Source organism: Papio anubis, chromosome 7, assembly GCF_008728515.1.
Source record: "Papio anubis isolate 15944 chromosome 7, Panubis1.0, whole genome shotgun sequence".
NCBI classification, from domain to species: Eukaryota; Metazoa; Chordata; class Mammalia; order Primates; family Cercopithecidae; genus Papio; species Papio anubis.
In genome coordinates, this window is record NC_044982.1 from 106,355,304 (window position 1) to 106,383,250 (window position 27,947).

Sequence of the window (27,947 nt, forward strand, 5' to 3'; positions counted from 1 at the left end):
TCCCTTTCTCTATGGACGGTGCTGCTTGAATGGCGTTTGCTGCGGGCCTGGAGGTGGGGTGCACAGTGGAGGTGGGTGTCCCGTCTTCCCTGCAGCCTCTAAATCAGAGGTGGTCCCTCCAATGAGTCTACCAGACCTGGGAGCTGGGCTGGAGGGCGATGGTCCAACCTCTGAACGAGGAGAAACTCAGGGCCATCGAGGGCAGGCGACCTCTTAATGTGTAGGCCATTGAGAGTCAGGACAGGGAACAGGTACTCTGTACACAGGCATATAGAGGGGGCAGCCGGGAGCGCGTGCACGCTCTGAACTCGTGCACCTCCCCACCAAACGGGTGCGCCCGGGGCGCCTCGGGGTCAGGGGTCAGTGGTGAAGGGTGAGGGGTCAGGGGCGGGGTGGGGGCCGCCCTTTCCCAGACGGTAGAGGGGGCGGTGGTGCTGTTGCCCTTTTAAGCTGCAGTTTGACACCGGTCGGTGGAGTCAGTTACAAGGGGAGCAGCCACGCAGGCCGCTACACAGCTCTCCGCCAAGGCCTCGATGTCCCCTTGGCATTTTCCAGTCGCGCTCCGACGAGTGGGGAGGCGGCGGGGAGAGGCGGAGCCGCGAGAGCGCGGCCAGGCGGTCCCGCGGGGTGGTAGCGGCCAGGACAGCGGCTCCGGACAGGCTTCCCTTCCGCGCCCCTCACGCTGGAGATAAGGGGAAGATGTCCGTGTCAGGGTTCAAGGCCAAGCTGAAGTTACTGGCCTCTGTCTTCCACAAGAACCAGAAGCCGCCGCAGCTCACGCTCCGCTCACGCACCACTGCAATATCACGGTGGGGCGCCCAGCGGCGGACTCGCGCGGCAGGGTGCGGGGGGTGGGGAGAGGGGGCGCGGAGTCCCGAGACAAAGGGGAGCCTGCCTCGGAGAGGCCCCGGTTCCCCAGGTGGGGCTGGCCTCCTGCGACTGGCCGGGTCCCGGTCCCGGGACTACGTGAGGCTTGGGTGGGAGGAGGCAGAGGGCGCATCTTTTAGACTCCTAGCGCTGGGCTAGCTTGGGGACTGCTAGCCCTTCTTCGGCCCCCGCGCCACGCCCTGACGTGGGAGCCCGCGGTGGCCGGATCCCTCTCAGGGCCCATGGGCGCCCTCAGTCAGCGGCCTGCTCCCTGGACCGCGACTATGGGCATGGCAGGGCGGCTATGGCTGTTGTTTGAGCCCAGGCGGGGAACGGGGAAGACCTTTAAGATTTATGGTTTTTTGACCGGGCGCGGTGGCTCACACCTGTAATCCCAGCACTTTGGGAGGCCGAGGCAGGCGGATCACCTGAGGTCAGGAGTTGGAGACCAGCCTGGCCAACATGGTGACACCCCTCTCTACTAAAAACGCAAAAGTTAGCCGGATCTGGTGGCGGGAGCCTGTAATCCCAGCTACTCAGGAGGCTGAGGCAAGACAATCAGCAGACCGTGGTCTGTCCTAGAGATGGAGGCTGCAGTGAGCGGATGTCACTGCAGCTCAGTCCTGGGAACTCGCTCTTGTCTCCCCAGACTGGAGGCTGTCTTGTGATCTCCTTCCCTCCCAGCCTCAGGCTTGGGCTCATGGTCAACTTGATCTCCTCAGCCTCCCGAGTGGCTGGGTGCAGGCTCCTGCCCCACCCGCGCCTGGCCCCAGCTTTGTGTTTTTTAATGAAACGAGGTTTCATGTTGGCAGAGCTGGTCTCCGAACTCCTGACCTCAAATGACCCACCTCCTGCCTCCCAAAGTGCTGGGACCAGGTGTGAAACCACGGCAGCCTGGACCAAAGGTTCCCTTAAGTTTAAAGACCTCATTCTTCAGTCAGGTTTCTTGTTGCAGGTATAACAATGTATTTATGTTTGGAAAACTAACAATGAAAAGGGACTCATTGACAAAGGAAAAGTTGGATTGCAGCCTCTGGTGCTGTTTGAGCGGTCCTTCTCCCCCTGGCCTGGCTGCCTGCTGCTGTGTTCTGGAAAGGCGCATTGTACCCTGGATGCGGCAGGTTAACAGTCCTGTACAGGTGCTCTGCCCACTTTTCCTTTCAGGCTTCTGTATCAGCCGTTTTTCCCCTGTAGAATGTGCTCCTGACAGCCACGCCCTAACCCTACCCAATTTGTCTTTAAGTGTCTGACCATCAAGGCTCTTCTGGGTCATATTTAGTTCATGCTGATATATCCCCTTCCTCCACTCTTTAGTCCTTACTAGTTTTGCTTTGTTCATGTTATGCTGTATTCTGTAAGCCTTTTAAAATTTTTTTTATGGCGGCAGTGGAGAATATTTTGTAATTATGCTGTGTGCTTTTTATCTTCCACTCAGTAAATGCTTGGTAAATATTTGTTTTATTGAGTATATGACCCTATTCTAGCTATATTGTGCTTGAACAAAAAATCTTAACTGCCTTGTAAATTAACTGCATTTGTCAAAAATGCAGAGATAACATCAAGAATTTGTCATGGATAGTACAAAAAGGTCTCTAAGGGCTTGATGGAAGTCTGTAAATTAACTTCAAATGACAGAGAGTGTAAGAAGTGAAAAATGTAAAGCATGACTGGAGAGCCAGAGTGGTAAAGCCAGGGTCCCTTTCTCCAGATCCTTTGTAACAGTGTTATGTGATCTCTTCTAGAAGATCGTTCTGAAAGATAATGCCAACTTGAAACCTAGGAAACCATCTAGTGGGTTTCTGCAGCTTAGGTGGTTCAAATCCTCATCAGCACCTTTGTTTTCTCTGCCTCAGTTTGCTTACAATGATGTTCTCAGTAGCTGTAATTGCGGTCTATCTTTGAATACTGAAGCATTTTTTTTAGATCAGAGATATTGAAGGGGTGGCCTGCCCCTCCACACCTGTGGGCGTTTCTCGTTAGGTGGAACGAGAGACTTGAGAAAAGAAATGAGACACAGAGACAAAGTACAGAGAAAGAAAAAGTGGGCCCAGGGGACCAGCGCTCAGCTTATGGAGGACCCACGCCGGCACCGGTCTCTGAGTTCCCTTAGTATTTATTGATAATTATCTTTACCATCTTAAAGATAAGGGAGTGGCAGGACAATAGGATCATTTTAGGGAGAAAATTAGCAGTAAGACATATGGATAAAGATCTCTGTGGTGTGAATAAATTCAAAGGAAAATGCTGTGCCTTGATACCCATATGCAAACATCTCCATAAACCTCTTAGCAGCATTGCGCCAACAAGTCCCGCCAGCAAGTCCCACCTTGTGCTGTAAGGTGGTTTTCTCCTATCTCAGTAAACAGAGCATACAATCGGGTTTTACACCGAGATGTTCCATTGCCCAGGATTTTTAACCAGCAAGCTGCCTTCAGGCACTTGTTTAACAAAGACACATCCTGCACTGCCCAAAACCTGTTAAACCTTGAGTCACCACAGCTCATGTCTCTTGCAAGGACAAGGTTGGGGGTAGGGTCACAGATTAACAGCATCTCAAATACAGAACCAAATGGAGTCACTTATGTCTACTTCTTTCTATATATACACAGTAACAGGCTGATCTCTCTTTGTTTTCCCCACAGATACATGTGCATTTTTATTTGACTGAGTGTTAGAATTTTTACTCTGCTTTTGTGGGCTCTGGGTTTGCTACTTGGTTGTTTAGTTGTAAAATGATTAGCTAGGAAAACCGTGTGTGTGTGTGTGTGTGTGTGTGTGTGTGTGTGTGTGTGTATTTTAAGTTTCTTTTGTCAGAGCAGTTAGAATTTTGTTTTATATGGTAATTTTGTCAGTTTACTTTATTCATCACCCCACGTTTATTGAACAGCAAAGTATGAAAGTAATGAGCCTCATAACCAGCCTTCAGAAGAATTACAACTGCTGTATATCCAAACTGTCTTTTCTTTTCTTTTTTTCTTTTTATTTTGAGACGGAGACCCACTCTGTCACCCAGGCTGGAGTGCAGTGTCGCGATCTCGGTTCACTGCAACCTCCGCCACAGGTTCAAGTGATTCTCTTGCCTCAGCCTCCCAAGTAGCTGGGATTACAGGCAACTGCCACTGCACCTGGCTAATTTTTGTAGTTTTAGTAGAGGCAGGTTTCACCATCTTGGCCAGGCTGGTTTTGATCTCCTGACCTCATGATCCACCTGCCTCAGCCTCCCAAAGTGCTGGAATTACAAGTGTGAGCCACCGTGCCCGGCTGAACTTTCAAGAAGAAGTTTGTGCATCAATTTTCAAAAAATTATGATATCAAAAGATAGCTGTGTCTTACATTTGGAAAGATACAAAAACTGAACATACTGGCAGGCAGTATTGCTTGGTCTCAGTGGATTTATGGAGATAAATAGATACAGAAAGTTATTTCTAAATAAGACCAAAATATCCTTTTCTTAAGCAGTGACAGGTAAAGAGATTCTCTTAGTTAACCTTGAATTGTGTTGCCCTTGACTGAGAGTTTTATGGTGGGGATGGTAGTGGTGATAAACTTGTTTGAAATTTGTCCACTTATAGTAACCTTTGTGGTAGCTGTCACAGACAACTTCATCCTCACAGACCTTGAAATTACTATAAAACTAACAGAACAGAGGAGAAACAAAGGACCTGAATAATTGGATGCTTAGAAAATTGTTCTGTGTTTTCATAACAGGTGAAAAAGAACAGTGTTAGAAGCACTTAAATATTCTATGTAAGGAACACTGCCTGAGTTTATATTGCAATTTTTAAGTATCATTCACTGTTTAAAAACTGGCATATTGTAAGTCATATTTTAAAGACAAATAGAAAACTTATATTTTCAAGATGGATATAAAGCTTAACCTTATCAAAATTACAAAATTTAAAGCCTATGATTGAAAAATGTTAATGCATAGATTTAAATATTGGTCATCACTTTAGATGTCTTTCAAAGTAGATTGTCTCTTAAATATTTAGCTGAACAAACTTTGAACATGTTGTAGAGTTTGTGCTCAAGGTGAAGTTTCCTGGGGTGATGGATAGTTTATAATATGGATAACAAAAACTTCTTATTTTAAGAAATTTGGAAAATTTTTAGGCAAAACTAGAAAATATTACTGATAATTCTACCACTCAGAATGTACCACTATTAGAATTTTGTATCTTTCCAGTCCTCTGCTCATCTCTTTTCTCCTATGTTTGTATGTGTTTCCTCTCCCTTACAAAATCAGATTTGTTTTTGTAATCTGCTTTCTCACTCAACAATATTGTAGATCCGTGTCAGAAGTTACTCCTCTGCAGTGCCTTCAGTTACTGTGTGCTTTGTGTTGGATGACTGTACCATCAAGTCAGTCATGTTTTTTGGTACTGAATATATAGCGGGGTGTGTGTGTGTGTGTGTGTTTGTGTGTGTATATGTGTGTTTTTCTGTCTTAACTAATGTTTTAGACATCAATAGGTAGAGCTAAATCCTTAAAACCTTCCAAGTGGTGGCTTTCAGTTCTCATTACTGAATTGCTTTCTAGAGATGGAACAAATTATATTGTATGGAAACTCTTTTTCTGAGATGAAGCCTTGCTCTTGTCATCCAGGCTGGAGTGCAATAGCGTGAACTTGGCTCACTGCAACCTCCATCTCCCAGGCTCGAGCAATTCTCCTGCCTCAGCCTCCCAAGTAGCTGGGATTACAGGCACCTGCCACCATTCCTGGCTAATTTTTGTATTTTTAGTAGAGACCGGATTTCACCATGTTGTCCAGGCAGGTCTCGAACTCCTGACCTCAGGTGATCTGCCCGCCTCGGCCTCCCGAAGTGCTGGGATTACAGGCATGATCCACCATACCTGGACTTTTTTTCTTCTTGGTACCAGCTTTTATTTATCAGATTGGTAAAAATGTTAGAAAGTATGCAATGAAATGGGCATTCTCACAGTCATGGCAGAAAGTATAATTATCTTTGACTTTCTAGAAAGTAGTTTGGCTTTCTAGAAACTTGCCTGAACTCTCCCTGTTTAGGCAGGATGAATTCTGACTACCCCAAGGTGGCCAGCCTTGTCCCTGTGATTCCAGATCTCCCAGAAACAGAGGTCTAGTCTCAGGGAAAACCCAGATTTGCTTGGCTTAGCTCACCTGACAGCTAATCACTGGAAATGGGGTGGGCTGGTAGAGTCCTTTGGTCAGGTTTTGTGTTGAGACAGAGGTGGGAAGATGGGATGGAGGTAGCAAAACTGGCCTCAATGGAACTATGTAAGTTAATATAGAATGGCAAAGGGATGTTTCTTCCAAGGAAGAAATTCTAGGGAAGCAAGGAAAGTGGAAGGGAAGGCAGCAGTTCTCAAAGTTTTGGGGTCAGGATTCCTTTATACTCTTAAAAATATATTGAGGGCCCAAGGAGCTTTGGTGTATGTAGGGTATATCAATTGGTATTTATCACTAGAAATTAAATCAGGAATATTTATTCTTTAAAATCTCACCATATATTAAAAATGCTTTTATGAAAAAAATTTCTAAGCCCACAGCAGTATATTTTTTGAAAATTTCTTTGATGTTTGGTATGTCATTTGTGTCTGCATCAATTTGTTGTGTGATATTTGCTTGAAAAAATGTGAACAAAGGCCAATCTCATACAGCTAGCCATTTTAGATCATTGTGGATATTTCTTTTTTTTTCGAGATGGGGTCTTGCCCTGTCGCCCAGCCTGGAATGCAGTGGTGTGATCACGGCTCACTGCAGCCTCAGTCTCTGGGGACTCAGGTGATCCTCCCACCTCAGCCTCCAGAGTAGTTGGGACTACAGGTGTGTACCACTACACCTGGCTAATTTTTTGTAGAGACAGGGTTTTGCCATGTTGTCTTGGCTTCTTTTTTGATACTCTATCAAAACCTGTTTTTTCTTGAACTTTGGATCTTTTTTTACCCTGGCGTGATATTATAACATCATGCACTGGTCATTTTGAAAATAATGGTTCACTGAGATCTTCTATATGTTGATACATTTGATTATACAGTATCAAAATACATTCATCAATATCACCATCAACCTCAGAATACTTTTGGAAAGCGATGGTGGATATAAGTTTTCTAAAATTCTAATTTTTTCGTCAAAACCTTGAATTTTATTATTACCAGTTTTATTTTTGAATTTTATTATGGCCTGTCTGTTGTTTTTCTTGAAATGACAGAATCTCATTTTTTGAGAAAATGTCTCCCAAAACCCAAGTTGAAATAACATTTTTTGTCAGTCATCCTTTGAAGTAAAAATGATATTCCATTAAAGTGGTTACTTCACTTCATGACTTAGTCACATGAGGGTTTTTTCTCAGGCAGTCTGTAGGAATGCTCATGTATACTTCCCATTTCCTCACTTGAAATATTAAAAAGATATATTCAAGGATTAAGATGTAAAATTTTCACTGCTTCATCATAGACATTCTTTTTATTTTTGAGATAGGGCCTTGTTCTGTCACCCAGGCTGAAGTACAGTAGCATGATCACAGCTCACTGTAGCCTCAACCTTCTAGGCTCAATCAATCCTCCTGCCTCAGCTTTCCAATTAGCTTGGACTACAGGCATACAACCACCATGTCCAGCTAATTTTTGTATTTTTTGTAGAGATGGGGTTTCGCCATGTTGGCCAGGCTGGTCTCAAACTCTTGACCTCAGGTGATATGACCGCCTTGGCCTTCCAAACTGCTGGAATTATAGGTGTGAGCCACCATGCCCAGCCCACCCTTCCTTTTTAAACCTTTCCCGTGCATAGGGAAGAATACCATGTCTACTAGTAGTTTGGTGTTACTGCCTTTGTTTGTGCTAAAGTACCAGCATTTTTACCCACCATTGTATTTACACACTTACAGCAAATGTCACCATGTTAGTATTCCTGTCAAAATAGTTTGGACCTGAGGGTTTGAGGGCCGCACTTTGGGAACCATTGAAATAGGTACTTAAATGTACTATGTATCATATCTTTTCATCTACAAGGTTTTTAAAAACTTGATTTCAGTTAATTTTTTTTGTAATTTTAAAAATACGGTTTTGAGAGGTTTCAGTCCAGAGCAACAACACATATTTTATTTTGCTTATGTTGAAGTTTACTAGACAAATACTAACCTAATAGAAGCAGGTCCTAAATCTAGTTGCAGTTTCTTTAGCCAAAAAAAAAAAAAAAAAAAAAAAAACCAAACTGAAAACGTAAAAATGGTCCATATGGTGTATTCTCAATGTATGCTGAAGAATTTGAAGAAGAAAATGCAATACTCAGTAACTGGTGTTCTTTAAGAATAGGATTAATTCTGAAGAGTTTCTTTTAGCCTGTAAAGAGATTTGGGACACCGTAAGAGAGGAATGAAAAGAATGAGAATAGTAAAATAAACCATTATTGAAGAGATACACTGTTAATGATGTCCTCCTTCAATACAACTTGTTTTTCTTTTTCTTTTTCTTTTTCTTTTTTTTTCTTTCTTTCTTTTTTTTTTTTTAGACAGAGCCTTGCTGTGTCACCAGGCTGGAGTACAGTGGCATGATCTTAGCTAACTGCAACCTCCGCCTCCCAGGTACAGGTGATACCCCTACCTCAGCCTCCTAAGTAGATGGGACTACAAGCACCCTCCACCATGCCTGGCTAACTGTTTTTATTTTATTAGAGACAGGGTTTCATCATGTTGGCCAGGATGGTCTCAATTTCCTGACCCCATGATCCACCCACCTCGGCCTCCCAAAGAGCCAGCATTACAGGCATGAGCCACCATGCCCAGCCAGCTTTAAAAAAATTTAAAAGAACCTTTGGTAAATATTTGGCTTCTGTGGCTTCAGCTGTATTTCAGATTACAGTTTTCAAAGCAGTGTTTCCTAAAGTTGTTTGTGTGAAATTGTTTTCCATGACTTGATCCTGGTTCTTCTGAAGCTAATATATAATAATGGATCCTCCTCAATTTGTAATAGAAAACAGTACAAAGTAACAGAGTAAATGTTAGTGGGTGAAAGCACATAATGCTTAGTCCATTCACTTTTTAAAAAATCACATGTAAATGTGTTCTGAAAATATATGTATGGTAATGGCTTTTCTTGGTATTACTTGGTTTGTGTGATAGAATAAAATGTTAGAATTTTATGGTGTTTGAATTAGTTGTCTATTGCTCTGTAACAAATTTAGCAGCTTAAAACAACAAACATTATCTCACAGTTTCTGTGGGTCAGGATTCTGTGCAGTTTACCTTGGGTTCACTGGCTTGGCCTCTTACTAGGCAGTGAAGGTGTTGGTGGCGGCAGTGATCATCGTGAGGCAGGATAGGGAGAGAATCCGTCTCCAAGCTCACTCGTGTAGATGTTGGCAGGATTCATCTCAGGCTGTTGGAGTGGGCCTCCGTTTCTAGATGGCCATTGGTTGGAGGCCTTTTACAATACCTTGCCATGTGGGCCTCTCCATAGGGCACCTCATCACATGGCAACTGGCTTCCATCAGAGGGAGCAATGGAAAGAGCAGGAGAAGGGTGACCAAAGCAGGCATCGTAGTCTCCTTGTAGCCTCACCTCAGAAGTGATGTTATTACTTTTGCTGTATTCTCTTTGTTAGAAGTGAGTCACTAGGTCCAGGAATGGGAATTTTACAAGGGTGTGAATGGCAGGAGGTGAGGGTGATCAGGGCCATTTAGAGGCTGCCTGCCAGTGTTGAAGAAAATTGTTGACTTCTATGAGCTGTAGCAGCAGACAGTGATATGTAAAGAATGACTGTCTCAGAAGTCCAGCTCCTCACGTGGGTTTACGTGTGTTGCCTTTTTCCCACATACGTTTTGTTTACATCCATGGTCATCTTGCCATTTAATGGTGTGGTTTAATTGCATATTTGGGTTAGTCTGTATGTAAATGTTTAACATAGGTGTCTCTGTGTTAAACAGGAATCCTATTCATCTTCTTCACTGATATGGTTTGTGGACTCTGATGAGCCAAATCTGATGTCAGTTCTGGAACGTCTAGAAGATACTAAGAACAACAATTTGGTGAGGAAAGAAGCCAAGCTATTTTCTCTTTTCCTCATGAACATCATATTTAGAAATTAAATGTTAAGTGATAATATTATATAAAAGCATGATTAGTAACTATAATCTTAGAGGAATTAAAGTCTGGGTATTTTAAGTCCTCCAAATCTTATGTGCTACCTGGTAAATAAGGTAGTATTTATTATTTCCCACATGTATAACCTTAGTTTAGATTAGGAATTCGGGAATTCTTTTACCTTGAATTCTAACCATTAAGCTAAGCAAGCATTTTGAGTAGAGACCACTAGCCAAGGTGGGAAGTAGAAAAAAGACCAAGGTAGAAGTGAAGGAAGAGATGGGGAAAATGACACCAGAACTAGTGGGAAGGAATTGTCTTTTCTTTCACAGGTCTGTAAGTCTGCAGTAAAAGTCAAAGGTATCCAAATAGAAAGTTTTATTTTTGTTTTTAGTATATAAAGAAGTATAACTTTCTATGTTGCAAAAATTTTACAAACTTTTTTTATTATAAAACTCGTAAGTAACCATTGTTGAGAAAATTAGTAAAATACAGAAAAGAAAAAAGAAAACAAATTAAAGTATCCCATAATTTCTCTACCTAATATAGCCACTGTTGACATGATGGCTATTTTCCACCAATATATATATATATTTTTGCTAGTAAAATACATAACCCTTGTACATATGTTTAAATAGTTGAGATCATAATCTCTATAGTTTTATATTCTTTTAAAAAGCATTTATTGTATTTTCTCATGATGTCATAGTCTTTATAGAAAAATAACAATCATTGTTTTCAGTTGACATAATTGTTTACCTAAAAATATCCAAAGGAACCAACTGAGAAAAACAATTTTTAAGATTACTGGTTAAAAGCTCTGTTATAGAAATATCAATAGCCTTCCCCAATATTAACCATAATCACATAGAATATATAGTGGTAGGCCGGGCACGGTGGCTCATGCCTGTAATCCCAGCACTTTGGGAGGCTGAGGTGGGCAGATCACGAGGTCAGGAGATTGAGACCATCCTGGCTAACATGGTGAAACCCCGTCTCTACAGAAAAAAAAAAAAAAAATACAAAAAATTAGCTGTGCATGCTGGCGGGTGCCTGTAGTCCCAGCTACTTGGGAGGCTGAGGCAGGAGAATGGCATGAACCTGGGAGGTAGAACTTACAGTGAACTGATATTGCACCACTGCACTCTAGCCTGGGCAACAGAGTGAGACTCCGTCTCAAAAAAAATATATATATATAGTGATAAAGTATTTTTTCAAGTATTGTAAGCAAAAATTAAATACCTAGGAATAAACTTAGATGTGCAGGACTTTTATAAAGGACATGACAACATTTTGCTGAGTGGAATGAAAGATTTGCATTCTATGTTCCTGGATGAGCAGATTTCATATTATAATTATCACCATGTCTTCATAGTAATTTATAAATATAATTTCTGCTGGGCACAGTGGCTCACACCACTAATCCCAAAAGTTTGGGAAGCTGAGGTGGGTAGACGACAATTAGCTGGGTGTCCATGGCACACACTTATAGTTCCAACTGCTCAGGAGGCTGAGGTGGGAGGATCACTTGAACCTGGGAGGCAGAGGTTGCAGTGAGCTGAGATCATGCCTCTGAACTCCAGCCTAGGTGACAGAGTGAGACCCTGTCTCAAAAAAAAAAAAAAATATATATATATATATATGTATATATACATTTTATATTTGATATATATTTATATATATAAATTTTGTGTGTGTGTGTGTATATATATATACACACATATGCAAATTTCAGTACAAGTCCCAGCAGATTTATTTTTGGAACTTGACAAAATGACTCTAAAGTTTGTTTAGAAGAGTAAATAATTAAAAATAATAAAGAGTAGACTTGTTCAACCAGCTATTAAATAAAATACTGTGGACTAGCCCTGGGCCAGACAGATAAGGGCAATGAAAGTTTAGAATCAGAGTCCTGCAAATGAGAATTTAGTGTAAGGAAAAGGTGATATTTTAACTAAATAGGGAAAAAATAGATTATTCTGGCCTGGCACTGTGGCTCACGCCTGTAATCCCAGCACTTAGGGAGGCCGAGGCGGGCGGATCACCTGAGGTCAGGAGTTCGAGACCAGCCTGGCCAACATGGTGAAACCTTGTCTCTACTAAAAATACAAAAATTAGCTGGGTGTGGTGGGGGGTGCCTGTAATCCCAGCTACTTGGGAAGCTGAGACAGGAGAATTGCTTGAACCCAGGAGGCGGAGGTTGCAGTGAGCCGAGATCATGCCATTGCGCTCCAGCTTGGGCAACAAAGAGTGAAACTGCGTCTCAAAAAAAAAAAAAAAAAAAAGTAGATTTAGGAGAACTGACCCTTTGAGGAATTTTGCGTCTTAACTCTAATTTTTGTCAAAATAAGTTATAGTTGGTTTAAACGCATCTATTCTTAAAAATAAGAACAGAAGAACATCAGTTTTAAGATATTTTAAGAGTTAAGGCTGAGGCTGGGCAAAGTGGTTCACACCTGTAATCCCAGCACTTTGTGAGGCCGAGGTGGGAGGATTGCTTGAGCCCAGGCATTTGAGATCAGCTTGGGCAACATAGTAAGTCTCTCTTTCTCTCTCTGTCTCTGTCTCTCTCTCTCTCTCTCTCTCTCTGGATATACATATACAAATACAAAAAAAAAAAAAAAAAAAGAGTTAAGGTTTGTGTGGAGAGCCATGAAGATAAGAGGTAAAAATTAAAGACTTGATGGACACATGTTTACATCTCCAGCAAGGGGGTTGATGGGAAAGAATGATAGACATAGCTCCATTACTGCTACCTCCTTTTAGGAAGTTGCTTCTGAACATCTAAAGATAACAGTTTTATAATAGCAGAAATGAGTTATTTTTCAGTGTCTAAAACATTACATAACATACATACATACATACATACATAAACATGTTCATAAAGTTAAATGAAGTAGGATATACAATTGGGCCTAGTGTTTAAAAAAGTAAATATATTTACGTGAAGGAGAAAACAACTCACCTCCTACTCTTACAGCCTCTGCCAGTTTATCATAGCCTAGTTTCTTGAGAGAATAAGCTACATGTCTTCACCATTTTTTCACTGAGCTTATTATAATCTGGATTCTGCCTTCATCGTTGCGCTAAAATTTATCTCCTAGTTGCCAAATCCAGTGGCTCCCCTCTTAGTCCCCAAATTGACCCCTCTGTAGTATTTTGATACTGTTGATTGTTCCCTTGTTGAAACATTCCTCCATTCTTGATGTCCACCAGTAGTTGGTTAAATAAAAATTATAGTGTAGTTTTATAATAGAATATTCTGTTGTAGACCAAAAAAACGCAGGCAGTCTTTCCATAAGAGCATGTGCAAACTTCTAAGATATATTAAATTAAAAAGTAAGGCATAAAATATTGTGTAATCTGACCCCTTTAGTATACAGTTTAAGAAAATCTATGTCTGTGCTTGGATAGGCTCTTTCAAAGTTGGAATCTTGAATCTTGTCATCTTTTTGTTAACTTTCTCCTTTCCATTTTATTTGTTCATTTTGAAGTGTCCATTAATTGGATTTTAGTCCTCTTGTCTTGAGTCTTGTATCTCACGTTATTTCTAATTTTTTTTTTTACATTTTAAGTTCTGGAATATTTTTCTTATCTTTGAACTTTCAGGAAATTTTCTTTGCACAGCCATAACTTTAAGTTTTGTTTTGGTTATTAATCGTTGCTTAACCAATTTTCCCAACACTTAGTGGCATAAAACTGCACATTTGTCTATCTGTCAGTACCAGGTGGGTTAACTGGGGATAGCTGGACAGTTTTTCTGCTGGTCTCATTTGGCATCTCTCACTGTGCAGTTAGATGGTGTCAGCAACTGGTCATCTGGATGCTCAGCTGCAGTGGAGTGTCTGAGATGGCTTCTTCACCCACAGGTCTGCTGTCTTGGTGTTTCTTCATGTGGCCTTCCTCTCTGCATAGCATCTCATCCTTTCGGGCCTCTTCATGTGGCTTGTCTTTCTCCAAGAGGATAGCCAATTGTTATTTTTGGCTTCCAGAAGCACAGAAGCGGAGCTGCCAGGTGTTCTTAAGGCTTAGACCTGGAGCAGGTCCAGTGTCATTTCCACCAAATTCTCTAGGTTAAAGTGAGTCTTGGGGCCAACCCAGATTCACTGTGGGATGGGCCTGTTCAAGGACATGGTGACAGCAGGTGTGGCTCATTGGGGATCAACTCCCAAGATGAACCCTGAGTTCTAAGAACTTTTTCTTCTCTGATTATTCCTTATTCATATTCTATTTTGTTTTATTCATCTAATACATTCAAAGTGTCTTTATGAAATGATTTTGATACTCTTTTGTCTTCTCCCTTGCATCTCCTTGTTCTTTAATAAATTTTTTTCTTAGTTTATTTCGGTCTTATTTTTCTTTTTAAAGCCTCTCTTTAAATATGTATTCTGTGTTGCTTATCATTTGCAGTCTTTTTTTTTGAGACGGAGTTTCATTCTTGTTGCCCAGGATGGAGTGCAATGGCGTGATCTTGGCTCACCGCAACTTTTGCCTCCTGGGTTCAAGCAATTCTCCTGCCTTAGCCTCCCAAGTAGCTGGGATTACAGGCATGTGCCACTATGCCTGGCTAATTTTTGTATTTTTAGTAGAGAAGGGGTTTCTCCATGTTGGTTAGGCTCGTCTCAAACTCCCAACCTCAAGTGATCCATCCACCTTGGCCTCCCAAAGTGTTGGGATTATAGGTGTGAGCTACCGCGCCCGGCCTGTGTTCTTTTTTGAGATTCATTTTTTTGTTCATTCATATTTGGGAGAGGTACTAAAAGACTGGGAGGCTGGGTGTGGTGGCTCACACCTACAATCTCAGTGCTTTGGGAGACTGAGGTGGGAGGATCACTTGAGCCCAGGAGCTCACGACCAGTTTGGGCAACATAGTGAGACCCCATATTAAAAAAAAAAAAAAAAAAAAGGCCAGGTGTGGTGACACCCACCTGTAGTCCCAGCTACTTGGGAGGCTGCGCCAGGAGGATCGCTTGAGCCTGGGAGGTTGAGGCTGCAGTGAGCTGTGATCATCCCACTGCATTCCTGCATTCCAGTGTGGGTGAAAGAACAAGACCCTGTCTCTAAAATAAAATAAAATAAAATAAAAATAGATAAAAATAAAAAATAAATTAATAATTGATTGGGAGTTCTTCATGGCCAATACTTGGCAACTGATAGCTTTTAGGGGGAATGTATTCTGATTCCTAATTGCTATCCGCTACCTGTCTATCTTATCTCCCGGTGCAGTCATAAATGATGGCTGGAACTACTCCATTCCTCTGGAGGTGAAATCTACATTCTCTTGTCTGAGGTAGATAAGTTTGCTTGGGTTCTGCTTAAGGAGATGGGGGAGAGCAGTGTGTTTCAGGGCCTGGAAAATGTGTTCTCTATATAGGCTTCTGGTTAATGTTTGTTTTCAGTCTTGCCTATCAGTCCCACTCTCGGGGGTACCTGGTGTCTGAGTCTAGAATCTTTCCAGGTTGCTGTGGGACAAATTAGCCTGCTTGTAATTGGTATCCCCCGACCTCTACCTTTGTTTGCTTTGCTTCATTAATTAACCATTTTCCATTTACTGTCATTGTCTAATGTAGGTGAATTCTCTTCTGTTGGTAACCCCATTGCTTTTTTTGTAATTGTGTGTTTATATAATGTTTATTCTTCACTGTATTTCTAGTGGAGACTCAGGACAAAGAGTAGATGGTGGAAATATGTGTTCAGTGTTCAGTTTTTTTCTGTATGACATCTGCAACTTGTGTTTGTCATTGAATATCACTTGGACTTAATGCTTATAGAGCTACCTTGTTTTTCATGATTGTGCCTACAATTCTATGGAGAAATACAATTTGTGAATTACCTGATAAAATTTTCCTAATTTTGAATCATCCTTGCATTCCTATAATAAACACTGTTAGAACGGCTGTGGTAATATTCTATTTTTTGCATTTTTACTTCTGTATTAAATAAGATTAAAGTTTTGTTTGTTTCCTTTAAGGCTCTTATTTCATTTCAGTATCAAGGATATGCAGGGCTATCTTGGGAAGATTTACATCTTTCTTCTAAGACCAAGGATGTAGATCTAGTTTATACATTAATTTTCAACTGCAGGAATATTTTGCCCTCCCATGGGACGTCTGGAAATATCTGGAGACATTTTTGTGGTCACAGCTGGTCATGGTTGGGAGGTCTTATTGGCATTCCGTGGGTAGAGAGGATGTTACTAAATGTCCCACAACATGCCAGGGGAACCCTCCACAAAGAATTGTCTGGCCCGAGATATCAATATTGCTGAGGCTGACAATCCCTGGTTTAAATAAACATCCAGTTGGGAGGCCAAGTCTTTGTCTTTTTCCTTCTTCTGTGTATTAGTCTCCAGATTTTCCACTTCTTCAGTTAGTTTTCGTAACTGTAGATTCTTAAAAGAAATGAACACTTCATCCATACTTGTAAGGTATTGTAAAGATGTGTAAAGTTTTCACTTTTTGCATCATATTCACATGTGGCTATATGCCATTTTCTCTTCAAAGTTTTATCTTGATTACTTATCAGAAGCTTGACTGTTTTATTATCTTAGTCTTTTGAAAGAATCCTCCTGTAGTTTTATTTTTTAAATCTAGTGGGTTTTTTTTTCACGTTTTCCTTATGTCTTAATTAATTCCCCTTTTTGTTTATTTTGCTTTTTCTAATTTAGTGGATCAATGTAATTTAAATTGCTTTTTAAACAAACGCGTTAAGGGTATATATTTTCTTTGGGTGCTGTTTGACTTTATTGCACAAGTTTTAAAATCTGTTTTCTAAATACTTTGTATTTTCTAAGTCATTTTATTGCATCCTGTGTTCACATTGCTCTTACTATTAAAACTTTTTATTGTGAGGTATGACATGTATTGAAATTATGTGAAACGTAAGCTTAGTGTAACATATAGTTAGAGTGAGTATTTGGGAACTAACACCTAGCCAGCACCAAGGTGAAGAGAAGGCACATTGCTTGCACTACAGAAACCTTCTGCAGGCTGCTTCCTGATCGCCGTGCCTCTGTACGCTCATCTTGCCTTATGTTTCTCTAGTGTTATCACTCACGTATGCATCCTTGAACAATACAGTGTAGTTTTGCCTTTTGTTTGATTAGAAAATCATACTATATATTTTTTCAGATCTTTGTTGTACTCAATATTGTATGTGAAATTTGTTCCTATTGTGCGTAGCTATATTCTTTTGCTTTGCTGTATTTACTCCATTGTTTGAATACACCATACCATTTATCCCCTTGACTAGATACAGACATGTGGGTTGTTTCCAGTGTTATTAGGAACAGTGAATGCTGCTATGATCATTCTTGTCTGTATTTCATGGTACCCCTGTGCCAGCATTTCTCCGGGGCACATACTTAGGGGTTGGATGACTGACACATGAGGATCAATTTCTTCTCTTACCCAAGAGTTATCTAAGAAAAAAAAACTTCTTAAAAAGTATTTTCGCCGGGCATGGTGGCTTACACCTGTAATCCCAACACTTCGGGAGGCCGAGGCGGGCGGATCATGAGGTCAGGAGATAGAGACTTTCCTGGCTAATATGGTGAAACCCCGTCTCTACTAACAATACAAAAAAATTAGCCGGGCATCATGGTGAGTGCCTGTAGTCCCAGCTACTTGGGAGGCTGAAGAATGGCCTGAGCCTGGGAGGTGGAGGTTGCAGTGAGCCGAGATTGCGCCATTGCACTCCAGCCTGGGCGACAGAGTGAGACTCCGTATCAAAAAAAAAAAAGGGCATTTTCAGGTGGCTTTTAAATTATTTTTAGTGCATCAGTATGGTCAGAGAGTATGGCCTGTGACCTTTCAGCTAGATTATCAGCAATCATTTACACTTCACTATTGGTGTTACTGTTGTCTTTGCTTATTGCTACTTGTATTATGTCTCCTGCTCTCTGCCCCTCAGGTATATCCCTGAATAATATCCTGGGCTTTTTTTTTTTTTTCCTAGAAAGTGTTTGTGTGGGTGTGTATGGAGAGTGTTCCATGAACTTGCTGTCTGTTATCATTTGTTCAACAAATATCTGACTCTGTTTAAAGTACTCCATCCATATCAGTGTGGAGAATCCGGAGGCAAACATACACAGATAGGCTTCCTGTATGAATGGAGCTAGATATAGAATTCTGAGGTCATAATTGAGTTTATTTCCAGGTCTTTACCCTTTTATGTTCTGCTGTTTATTATTACAGATGAAAAATCTGATATCTGTCTGATTCTTAGTTCTTTCTGGTAGTTAGGATGATTTTCTCTGTAACTGTAAAGTGTGGAAGTTTCACTTTTTAGTATTCCTTTTTTGTTGTTTTGTTTTGTTTTGTTGAGACAGAGTCTTGAGTCTTGCTCTGTTGCCCAGGCTGGAGTGTGGAGTGCAGTGGTGTGATCATGGCTTGCTGCATCCTCTACCTCCTGGGCACAAACAGTCCTCCCACCTCAGCCTCCTGAATAGCTGGGACTACAGGTGTGCATCACCATGTACAGCTAATTTTAAAATTTTTTCCGTGGAGATGAGTTTTTACCATGTTGCCCAGTCTGGTCTTGAACTCCTGGGCTCAAGTGATCCTCCTGCCTTGGCCTCCCAAAGTGTTGGTATTACAGGCATGAGCCACTGTGTCCAGCCTTCAGTATTCCTTTGGGCATTCAGAGCCACTTAATATTCTAATGTCTTTCTTTAGCTCAGCAGTATCTGTCTTCTTTCTTTCTTTTTATTCTCTTCCATTCTCTGGATGAATGTTAGATTTCTATATCTTCCATGTCCCTTAACTATTCTTTTACTTACATCTCTGCTGTTTTTTCCTTCAATCTGCTTTTTTTCTCTGTTCTAAGGGAACATCACAATTTGGTGGTTTTTGTTTTTGTTTTTGCTTTTGAGACAGTCTCGCTCTGTCACCCAGGCTGGGGAGTAGTGGCGCGATCTCGACTCACTGTAACCTCTGCCTCCCGGGTTCAAGTGATTCTCCTGCCTCAGCCTCCTGAGTAGGTGGGACTACAGGCGTGTGCCATCATGCCTGGCTAATTTTTTTGTATTTTTAGTAGAGACAGGGTTTCACCATGTTTTAGCCAGGATGGTCCGTGTCTCCTGACCTCGTGATCTGCTTGCCTCAGCCTCTCAAAGTACCGGGATTGTAGACATAAGCCACTGTAAATGCTTTGCTGAGTCAAGTCCATTGTGCTCTGGCCCTTCTACAATTTCTTTTTTCTTTTTTTTTGGGGGGGGGGTCTTATTTTTTACCTCCTAGAAATGTCTTTTGCATGGTAATCTGTTTTGTATTTTGTGGATACAGTATCTTTTCAATTACTGCTAAAGATTCCAATTAGGTTTTAAAATTCTGTTTATTTCCTTCATTAGCAGTGCTTCAGGTCATTTGTGCTTCTTTGACTTGGCACCTTCCTTTCAGGTTGCTAATTTTCTTCAACTCTCTGATGATACATGGTTATCTGTTCATTTATAGATGAGGTATACCTTTGATCAGTATCAGTTATTATGAGTGTCTTCAGAATTGTCACTCTTTTCTGCTGTGGCCTCCCCCTCCTGGTTTGCAGACCTGTGCTCTTCCTGTGGCATGAGGATGGGGAGGTGCTGGCCGGTGAGCTTTCTAGCTCCTGAGCTAGCAGGAAGAGGCAGAGTCTGTTATAAGATTTTGCTACTGCATTGAGTTATATTGAAAACATTCTGTCTTTTCTCTCTGGTTTTGACAGTCGTAGTAAGAGACCTTCAAGATAGGCTTCCTATTAGCTGGGTGATCCTTACCAACTATAGTTGGGACAAGTGTTGTGAAGAATGGTTCTTCAAACAAAAGTGGTCCCTCCATTATTTGGATTGGGTTTGTGGCTTTCTCGAGCCCAGCAGTCTGATTCTATCTGCTTTGTATCTTCCAGCATGTCCTTATAGTTTTGGTTCACTAAGGGTATTCTTTTTATATTTGTTATTTTTCTGCTGCTGCAGCAGACTTAGTGTCTTTTATAAAATTATATCATTTCAGTGGGGTTTTGGAAAGAGGACCAGACCATATCTTGAAATGAAATTAATCTTAAGATTTCACAGCCCTAAATCACTTTTTGTTTTGATTAAATTACTTCCCGTTTTTGAGGGGGTAGGGGCTCAGCTTTCTCATGTGTAAAATGAAGGATAGTAACTGGGCTAGTGGTGACAGAACCAGATGTATTTGAGAATCACCTCAGAGAACATTTGCAAAACAGATTCTTTGGGTAGGCTTTAAAATTAGCATTTCAAAAATGTTCTTTCGACCACTGATGTAACCAAACTCTTTGTGACTTTGAGGCTGGGTATATATTCTTTAGATACCCAGAATAATTGGATTTGGACTATAACAATGTAGGGAAATGAAGAAGGGGCGAATTACATTTTGGAAGCTGCTGCCTGCTTCTTTTTTCCATTTAGTTTTTAGAAAACAAAGAATGTCTAAAGAGATGCAGATTTAAAGGAAATATAAGTTAATTCTGCATGGAAATGTTTGTCTACGTGACATTCTCCAGCTGGCTTATCCAGAGGAGTTCTCATGCCCTCTGCGATCATGGGTTTGTTTTTCTTGAGAATTATTCCAGCAGAGTATCTAATAACAGATGCTTGGATACTCCTGAGACCTTTGTTGGTCTTGATTTCTGGATCCTAGTTTCTTGATCTTTTACATATTCTGGGTTCTAACCTGAACTGGCCTGGTTAAAGATGCATTTATATGCTGTGTCCTGGCCAGGAAGCTTGTCTTTTGAACTTTGACCAAACTGGGTATGAAGGCACTTCCTAAAAATTCATTAGGTTCATTTCTGAACTTGATAATTGTAATTTGTGTTAATTGGTAAATTGTGTCTTTTAGAGAGATATTTGATAGTAAATTACAAGTTTCTTGAAAGAAAATTTGCCTTATAGTGAGGTGGTAATCATGTCATAATTCTTAGTTTTGGGAAGTGTCTATTATAAGTAACACATCTGACCTATTAAAATGTAAGGCAATTGAATTTATGTGGTGATTCAGGCTTTTCAAAGTTAAAAAAGTAGCTATTTTAAGGAATTGATAGTTTGGGAGATTTATTTTAAACAAAATAAGCTTTTGATTTTATGCACATAGCCATATAAGTAAAATGTTTCCTTATTTTAAATTAGATTATGTTTTAATTTTTTTTTTCAGTTTTGCTTTGTATTTGACTGATTGCTTTTCTTTATTCCTAAGGCACCCATTAAGTTGAATTGTTCAAAATTGTTTCATTTTTAAAAGCTGAGAACTGTTCTTTGTCAAATCAATGTTGGGTTTCAAAATGAACATTTTAATTTTAATAAGCTCTCTGGCAGTGGGACTGCAGTGACAGATGGTTGAGTTTGTCCCTAAAGCTATGACACCAGTCTTCTAATGTACTCAGCCTGTGCATACTTGTTCTGTGTAGCCCTGGCAGATTCTTTCTCTATTTCAGAATAGGACAACAGAAGAAGTGACTTCAAAAGAAAAGGAAGAAGAGATGGCTGAAGTAGGTATTTTATATAAGAATGACATTTCGGCTGGGCGAGGTGGCTCACGCCTGTAATCCCAGCACTTTGGGAGGCCAAGGCGGATGGCTCACCTGAAGTCAGGAGTTCGAGACCAGCCTGGCCAACGTGGTGAAACTCTGTCTCTACCAAAAGCACAAAAATGAGCCAGGCATGGTGGTGGGCACCTGTAATCCCAGCTACTCGGGAGACTGAGGCAGGAGAATCGCTTGAACTTGGGAGGCGGAGGTTGCAGTGAGCAAAGATCGTGCCACTGCACTCCAGTCTGGGTGACAAGAGAGAGACTCTGTCTTAAAATAAAATAAATTATAAATATCTTCATTTTTGAACATTTGAGTAATTCTCTTATCTCCTTTATAAACTACTACTAAAGTGCAATAATTGAAAGCACATTGTATTTGGAATGGAATGTAATTTATAAATTTTGTCTTTACCTCTAACTCATGATATGCCTTTGAGCAAACTGTTTTATCTGAATTCTTGTATTTGATTTTCTGGAAAACAAAAGCTCTTAACTTTTAGCAATACAAATTATATTTAATACTAATCAGTACTTAACCTGTATTTGGTTAGTTTTTGGAAGAGGAACTACTGAGTTTAAAAAATTTTATGTTTCCACAGAAGGAGAGTTTGAGAATATTTTAGGTACTACTCACCAGAAGTAGTGAAACTGTCTCTTGTTGAAAAATCATCAAAGAAATTTGTCTTAGTCTGTTTTATAGTGTTGTAACAGAATAGCAGAGAGTGAGTAATTTATAAAGAACAGTCATTTATTTTCTGACAGTTCTGGAGTCTGGGAAATCCAAGATGAAAATATCAACATTTGGTGTCTCAGGGTCTTCTTGTTGCATCCTCATGTGGTAGCAGGCAGAAGGGCAGGAGAGCAAGCTAGTCCAATGTGTGAAGCCTTATTTGTAAGGGACTTAATCCCATTAAGGAGGCAGGAGCCCTCTTGGCCTAATCACCTCTTCAAAGTCCTACCTATTAATATCATCACATTGGCAACACTTGAATTTTGGAGGGAATACATTCCAACAGTAGCAAATTTAGTATAGCAAATTCCAAAGACATTGAGCCTAGGCCAGTTGTCAGTCATGGGTATAATTTTAGAGGTTTTCAGGCTCTGAAGCTTTGCATTTAAATTCAAACCTCACAACAAAGATCTGTGTCTCTTCTTTGACCAAATAGAAGGTATGTGAATTCCATGGTATTGATTGTTTTAAAAGTCTTTTTCTGTTTGGGGTCTTATAATTTAGACTTTCATTTTCTTGGTTTGGAAATTATTAATCTAAAATATACTTTAGAGTGCTTCTGAACTAAAGAAGTAGTGTTGTAGGATTGTTTTTGCTTGTTTGTTTTTTGAGACAGGGTTTCACTGTCACCCATGCTGGAGTGCAGTAGCGCGGGCACAGCTCACTGTAACCTTGAACTCAAGTGATCCTTCTGAGTATCTGGGACTACAGGTGGGTGCCCCACATCCAGCTAATTTATTTTTTATTTTTTAATTTTTGTGGAGTTTGAGTCTCGCTCTGTTGCCCAGGCTGGTCTTGAAGTCCTGGCCTCAGGTGATCCACCACCTCGGCCTCCCAAAGTGCTGGGATTACAAGCATGTGCCACTGTGCCTGGCTGTAGGCTTGTTTTATGATTCTGGGAGTAAAATACTTCTTAAAATTGTCCAAGTAGAATGAGAGTTTGTTTTAATGTTTTTATGCAGTTTATTTTAGGTGGAATAAACTGCATGAAAACATCAAACCTTTTCCGTGTGTCAGGCGGCCATTGTACTAAGGTTCACGAACCCTTTCATTTTCCCTTCACAAGATAATAAACACGTGACTGCAACTTTGAGAGAAATCTAGAAAGGCAGGAGACTGGACTTTGGAGATGTCAGATTAGGACAGGTGAAAAGCAGATATTCTAGGCTCCTAAAATAACGTGGAAACAGGCCCAGAACAACCTTGGACCTGGTGTGTTTGGGTTCATTGGATATGTTTCTTTTGAGAAGGAAGGTTGATGTGTTAAGTCATGGAAAGTAAGATTGGCCAGAAAAGGCAGATGGTTAAAAGTCTTGAATTCAAGACAGGCATGTTTCTATTTGGTGTGATTGTTGATAGGAAGGCGTTTATCAGGGAATCGTGTGCTGAGAATATTGTTTTAGAAAGATATGTTGAATTCTGTTTGGGATGTGCTGATTAATATTTAGGTGGAGAAATTTTGTGGATGGGAACATGACTGAGGTTGAAGGTACAGGTGGAAATACAGGCCAAAGGCATTTGTAAGCATTGTGAGGAAAACAAGCGTAGGATGGAAGATCAGGGCTGAAAGGTGCACACAGGAAGAAGGGAGCTCCATGAAGTACAGAGTCATGGGCAGAATTTGAGTGGTGGTAGACAGTAATCTGATCTAGAAATCAGTGAATTAGCCAGCTTGGGAAAAAAAATCGAGATAAATATAAATACTCCTTTAGAGATTTTGGCAATTGAAGTAGAAAAATAAGGTAATTGAACAAAGTTAGGATTTAAACAATTCTGCATGTATTTGTATATATGTAAGAACATAGTATGGGAATGGAGGCAGCAGAGTGATGTGAATAAAGATGTTGTTCTGGGGGGTATTATTCAAATTATCTTTAAATTATTATTATTTTTTGAGATAGGGTCTCTGTGACCCAGGCTGGAGTGCAGTGGCATGATCATAACTTACTGCAGCCTCAAACTCCTCGGCCCAAACGATTCTTCTATTTCAGCCTTCTGAGCACCTGAGATAAAATTCTTTCTCTAACTTATATTTTAGTTATTAATGTCAATAGATGCTTACTACATAAAATCATAAACTTGGAAATTAGGGGAAAGCACCAAATGTCTCCAGAGATAACAAGTAAAATTAATTGAAATTAACCTTTCAATATAAGTTCTTCTGGTCTTTTTCTGTGCTTATTTCAGCATAATTGAAATTCTTTCTATTCCTTTGTGTATTCCATTTTTCATTTCAAAGTTTTTTGATACAGGAGAAATTATGCTGTGTTGGTATTTTGGTGGCCTCTTAATAGTTAATGGAGTTAACTGTTTTGCTATTTTTGCACATGCAGATTTTGTGTTTTTGTGGTTGCAAGGTTGAAACAGGTATCCTTATGCCTAAATTTGTGTTTACATCTTAGACTGGTTTCTTGGAATACAATTCTAGAATTTGAGTTTCTGGAACAAACTATGGACAGTTAAGGTTCTTGACACCTGCTGCTACACTGTTTCAAAGGTGCCTCCTAAGAGGAGATTTAAAAGATGGCTTGGCCGGGTGTGGTGTCTCACGCTGGTAATCCCAGCACTTTGGGAGGCTGAGGTGGGCGGATCACCTGAGGTCAGAAGTTTGAGACTAGACTGGCCAACATGGTGAAACCCTGTCTCTACTAAAAGTACAAAGAAATTACCTGGGCTTGGTGGTGTACATCTGTAATCCCAGCTACTCAGGAGACTGGGGCATGAGAATCACTTGAACCTGGGAGGCAGAGGTTGCAGTGAGCAGAGATTGCCCAACTATACTCCCGCCTGGGTGACAGAGTGAGACTCTATCTTAAAAAAATAAAATAAATTGAATAAAGAAGTAAATAAAAAAATGATGGTTTATTTTGTTATAGTTGTGACTTTGTAAAGCTTTTAAATCTGCTTTACCCAGAGTCTAACTTTTAAATAATATATAGGATATAAAAGGTGAGAGCCTCTTGAATGGAATGTGGGGCTTTTTCTCTCTCCCCATAGGATAGATATATTCTGTTTATTGTCCCCCATTGAGTCAAGAATAATTTAACTTTTGGCATGAGAAACTGCTGAAGAAAAATAGGTTCAATAAGCTAACATTTTTCTTCTTTTTGCAGGATATAGAAGACTTAGATCATTATGAGATGAAAGAAGAGCCTATTAATGGGAAAAAGTTGAAGGATGAAGGAATTGAAAAAGAAAATTGGGCAATATTAGAGAAAATTAGGAAGACTGAAAGGCAAGACCATTTAAATGTGTAATTGTGTATCAATATCTGGAGCCTGGACTTTTTGGTCAAGTAATTATAGTTAACACAAGGCAATTCATGAACATGCTGATCTCAGCTGCTGTCCTCCTCCATTCCTGCTTTAGTGGTGGATTCAGTCATTTGTTTATTGATTTTGAGACAGGGTCTTGCTCTGTCACCTGGGCTAGAGTGCGGTGACACAATCATAGTTCACTGTAGCCTTTATCTCCCAGGCTCCAGTGGTCCTCCTGCCTCCAGTGGTCCTCCTGCCTCAGCCTCCCAAGTGTCTCAGACTATAGGCATGTGGCACTGCACCAGGCTAATTTTTTTGATTTTTAGTAGAAATGAGGTCTCACTCTGTTGACCATGCTGGTCTTAAACACCTGAGTTCAAACAGTCCTCTTACCTCGGCCTGCCCAAGTGCTGGGATTACAGACATGAGCCACCATGCCCAGCCACAGTCATATGTTTTGCTGCCCAAGGTTATCTTTCTCGTCTATGAATAGCCACTTTTTATCCTGTTCATCTGCTCTTCACATCCTGAACCACCTGCTGATCCCTGTATATGCCCCTTTCCAGCTAGTCTATGCTGTTTTCTCTGCTGACCTTCCTTCTGTGGCATCTGTATATTCAAATTCATTCTCTCCTACAAAACACAACTCAAATTATTTCTCCTTCATGAAGCTGACTTCGATCCATCCTGCTCTGACCAAACCAAAAGTAATGTTTCTCTTTTGACTTAACATCTCTTTTATTTAAAGTGGCAGGATGGGAAAGGAACACTGAGTTTGGTGACAGACACACCTTGTATGGTTTCACTTTGCTCAACTCTAAAATATGGTTAGACAGTACATACCTTTTGGGTGATTGCTATGAAAAATAAATGAGAATTAACTGTGTGTATACATAAAATACTTAGAGTAGGGAAACATCAAATGATTGTCTGAACACTTACTGCTTCCTGCCTTGTATTAGAGCTATTTACTAACTCCATGAAAGCTGAGGACCAGTTACTTTGTATTGGGCACAGGTTCTCCAAAACAGGGAATGAATTGCTAGGCAAGTAGATGCCAAATGTTGAAATCAGATAGATAACTCTCCCTCCTTCAATCTTGTTTATATATTAATTTAATTGGTAATTTTTCATAGAGCAAAGAAATTTAGTCAATCCCCCATATCTTGATTATTTAAAAAACTAAAGCTGTAGCATTTGAATTAATGTTACTGTACTTTCTGTGTTTTGTGATCGATTCCAGTTTGAGTTATCTTCAAAACAAGTATAAATTATTGAACACTTTTGCATGGCCGATACTATGCTAAGTACTTTATAGATCTTTTCATTTAGTCTTCATAGCCACTGTGTGAAATAGGTGCTCTTTATATTTTAGAGATAGGAAAAACTTCTCATATTTTATAGATATGAAATGAGTTCATGATTACATAGCTAAGAAGTAATATCTTCATAAACTAGATTTTTTTCTCCTTCAAAGTATAGTATAGTGCAATCATTAAAATCTTTAGTTTCACATGACCAAAAAGTAGTTCCATTTCTATTTAGTGCTAGGATAAGATATCAACTTGTTTTCATCCTTATAGAAGTCCCTGCACGAAAAACTGAAATGAGTTGCATGTAGGCACACATGGTTCTCAGTGTCTTAATGGGTGAACTAGACCATCTGTGCAATATTCTTGCTTGTAGTCTTATGAATGGAAGTCTATTCTAGTTAATAATTTGTTACCTTGAGTGCCTTCTAGTATTTTCAAAAATCGCTGGGGTTTGGAATAGACTCATACTGAATTCTATGCTATCGTGGAGTCCATGGTGGTCTGAACATGTTGGCTAGAGTTTTTCAGATGACAAAAAATAGGAAATGAACCAGACTTTTGTCTAGTTTTATATTCTCTTGAGACTTCATAATGCTTCATTTAATTGGACTGTTTTTTTAGTTCTTAAAATGTTGAGTGGTAATCCATTTTTATTGTAATTTCTCTCTCTCTCTCTCTCTTTTTTTTTTTTCTTTTGAGATGGAGTCTTGCTCTGTGGCCCAGGCCAGAGTGCTGTGGTGCCATCTCAGCTCACTACTACCTCCACCTTCCGGGTTCAAGTGATTCTCTTGCCTCAGCTTCCTGAGTAGCTGAAATGAGTTGCATATAGGCACACAGGTGCATGCAACCAGGCCCAGCCAACTTTTGTATTTTTGTAGTGGAGATGGGGTGTCATCCTGATGGCCAGGGTGGTTTCAAACTCCCGGCCTCAGGTGATCCACCCTCCTCAGCCTCCCAAAGTGCTGGCATTACAGGTGTGAGCCCCCTGCCTGGCTACTGTAATCTTTTAGAGCAGGTTGAAATACCTTAAATCTTTAAATTAGTTGGTTTAGTAGACCCTGGTAAACAGTGGCTTTTGTGTTTCAGGCTGCAGTGTCTGGGTCAGTGCAAGCTTCAGATAGATTTATGAAAGAACTCGGGAACATATATAGATCACAGAGTTATAAGACAGGTAAGGATCTCTAAATCCCTGCTCTTT

General features: G+C 40.3%; 1 protein-coding gene across 1 annotated transcript; it reads left to right on the forward strand.

The window, feature by feature from the left end:
• The first annotated feature begins 158 nt into the window (after window positions 1-158).
• LOC116275902 (ubiquitin-conjugating enzyme E2 Q2-like) lies at window positions 159-27,944 on the forward strand. The gene is made up of 7 exons (XM_031668981.1): window positions 159-220; window positions 451-569; window positions 694-809; window positions 9,771-9,872; window positions 21,355-21,408; window positions 25,293-25,432; window positions 27,836-27,944. Exons 1-7 carry the CDS (start codon window positions 159-161, stop codon window positions 27,876-27,878), a joined length of 636 nt encoding a protein of 211 aa, XP_031524841.1. The 3' UTR covers window positions 27,879-27,944.
• Window positions 27,945-27,947: the final 3 nt, after the last annotated feature.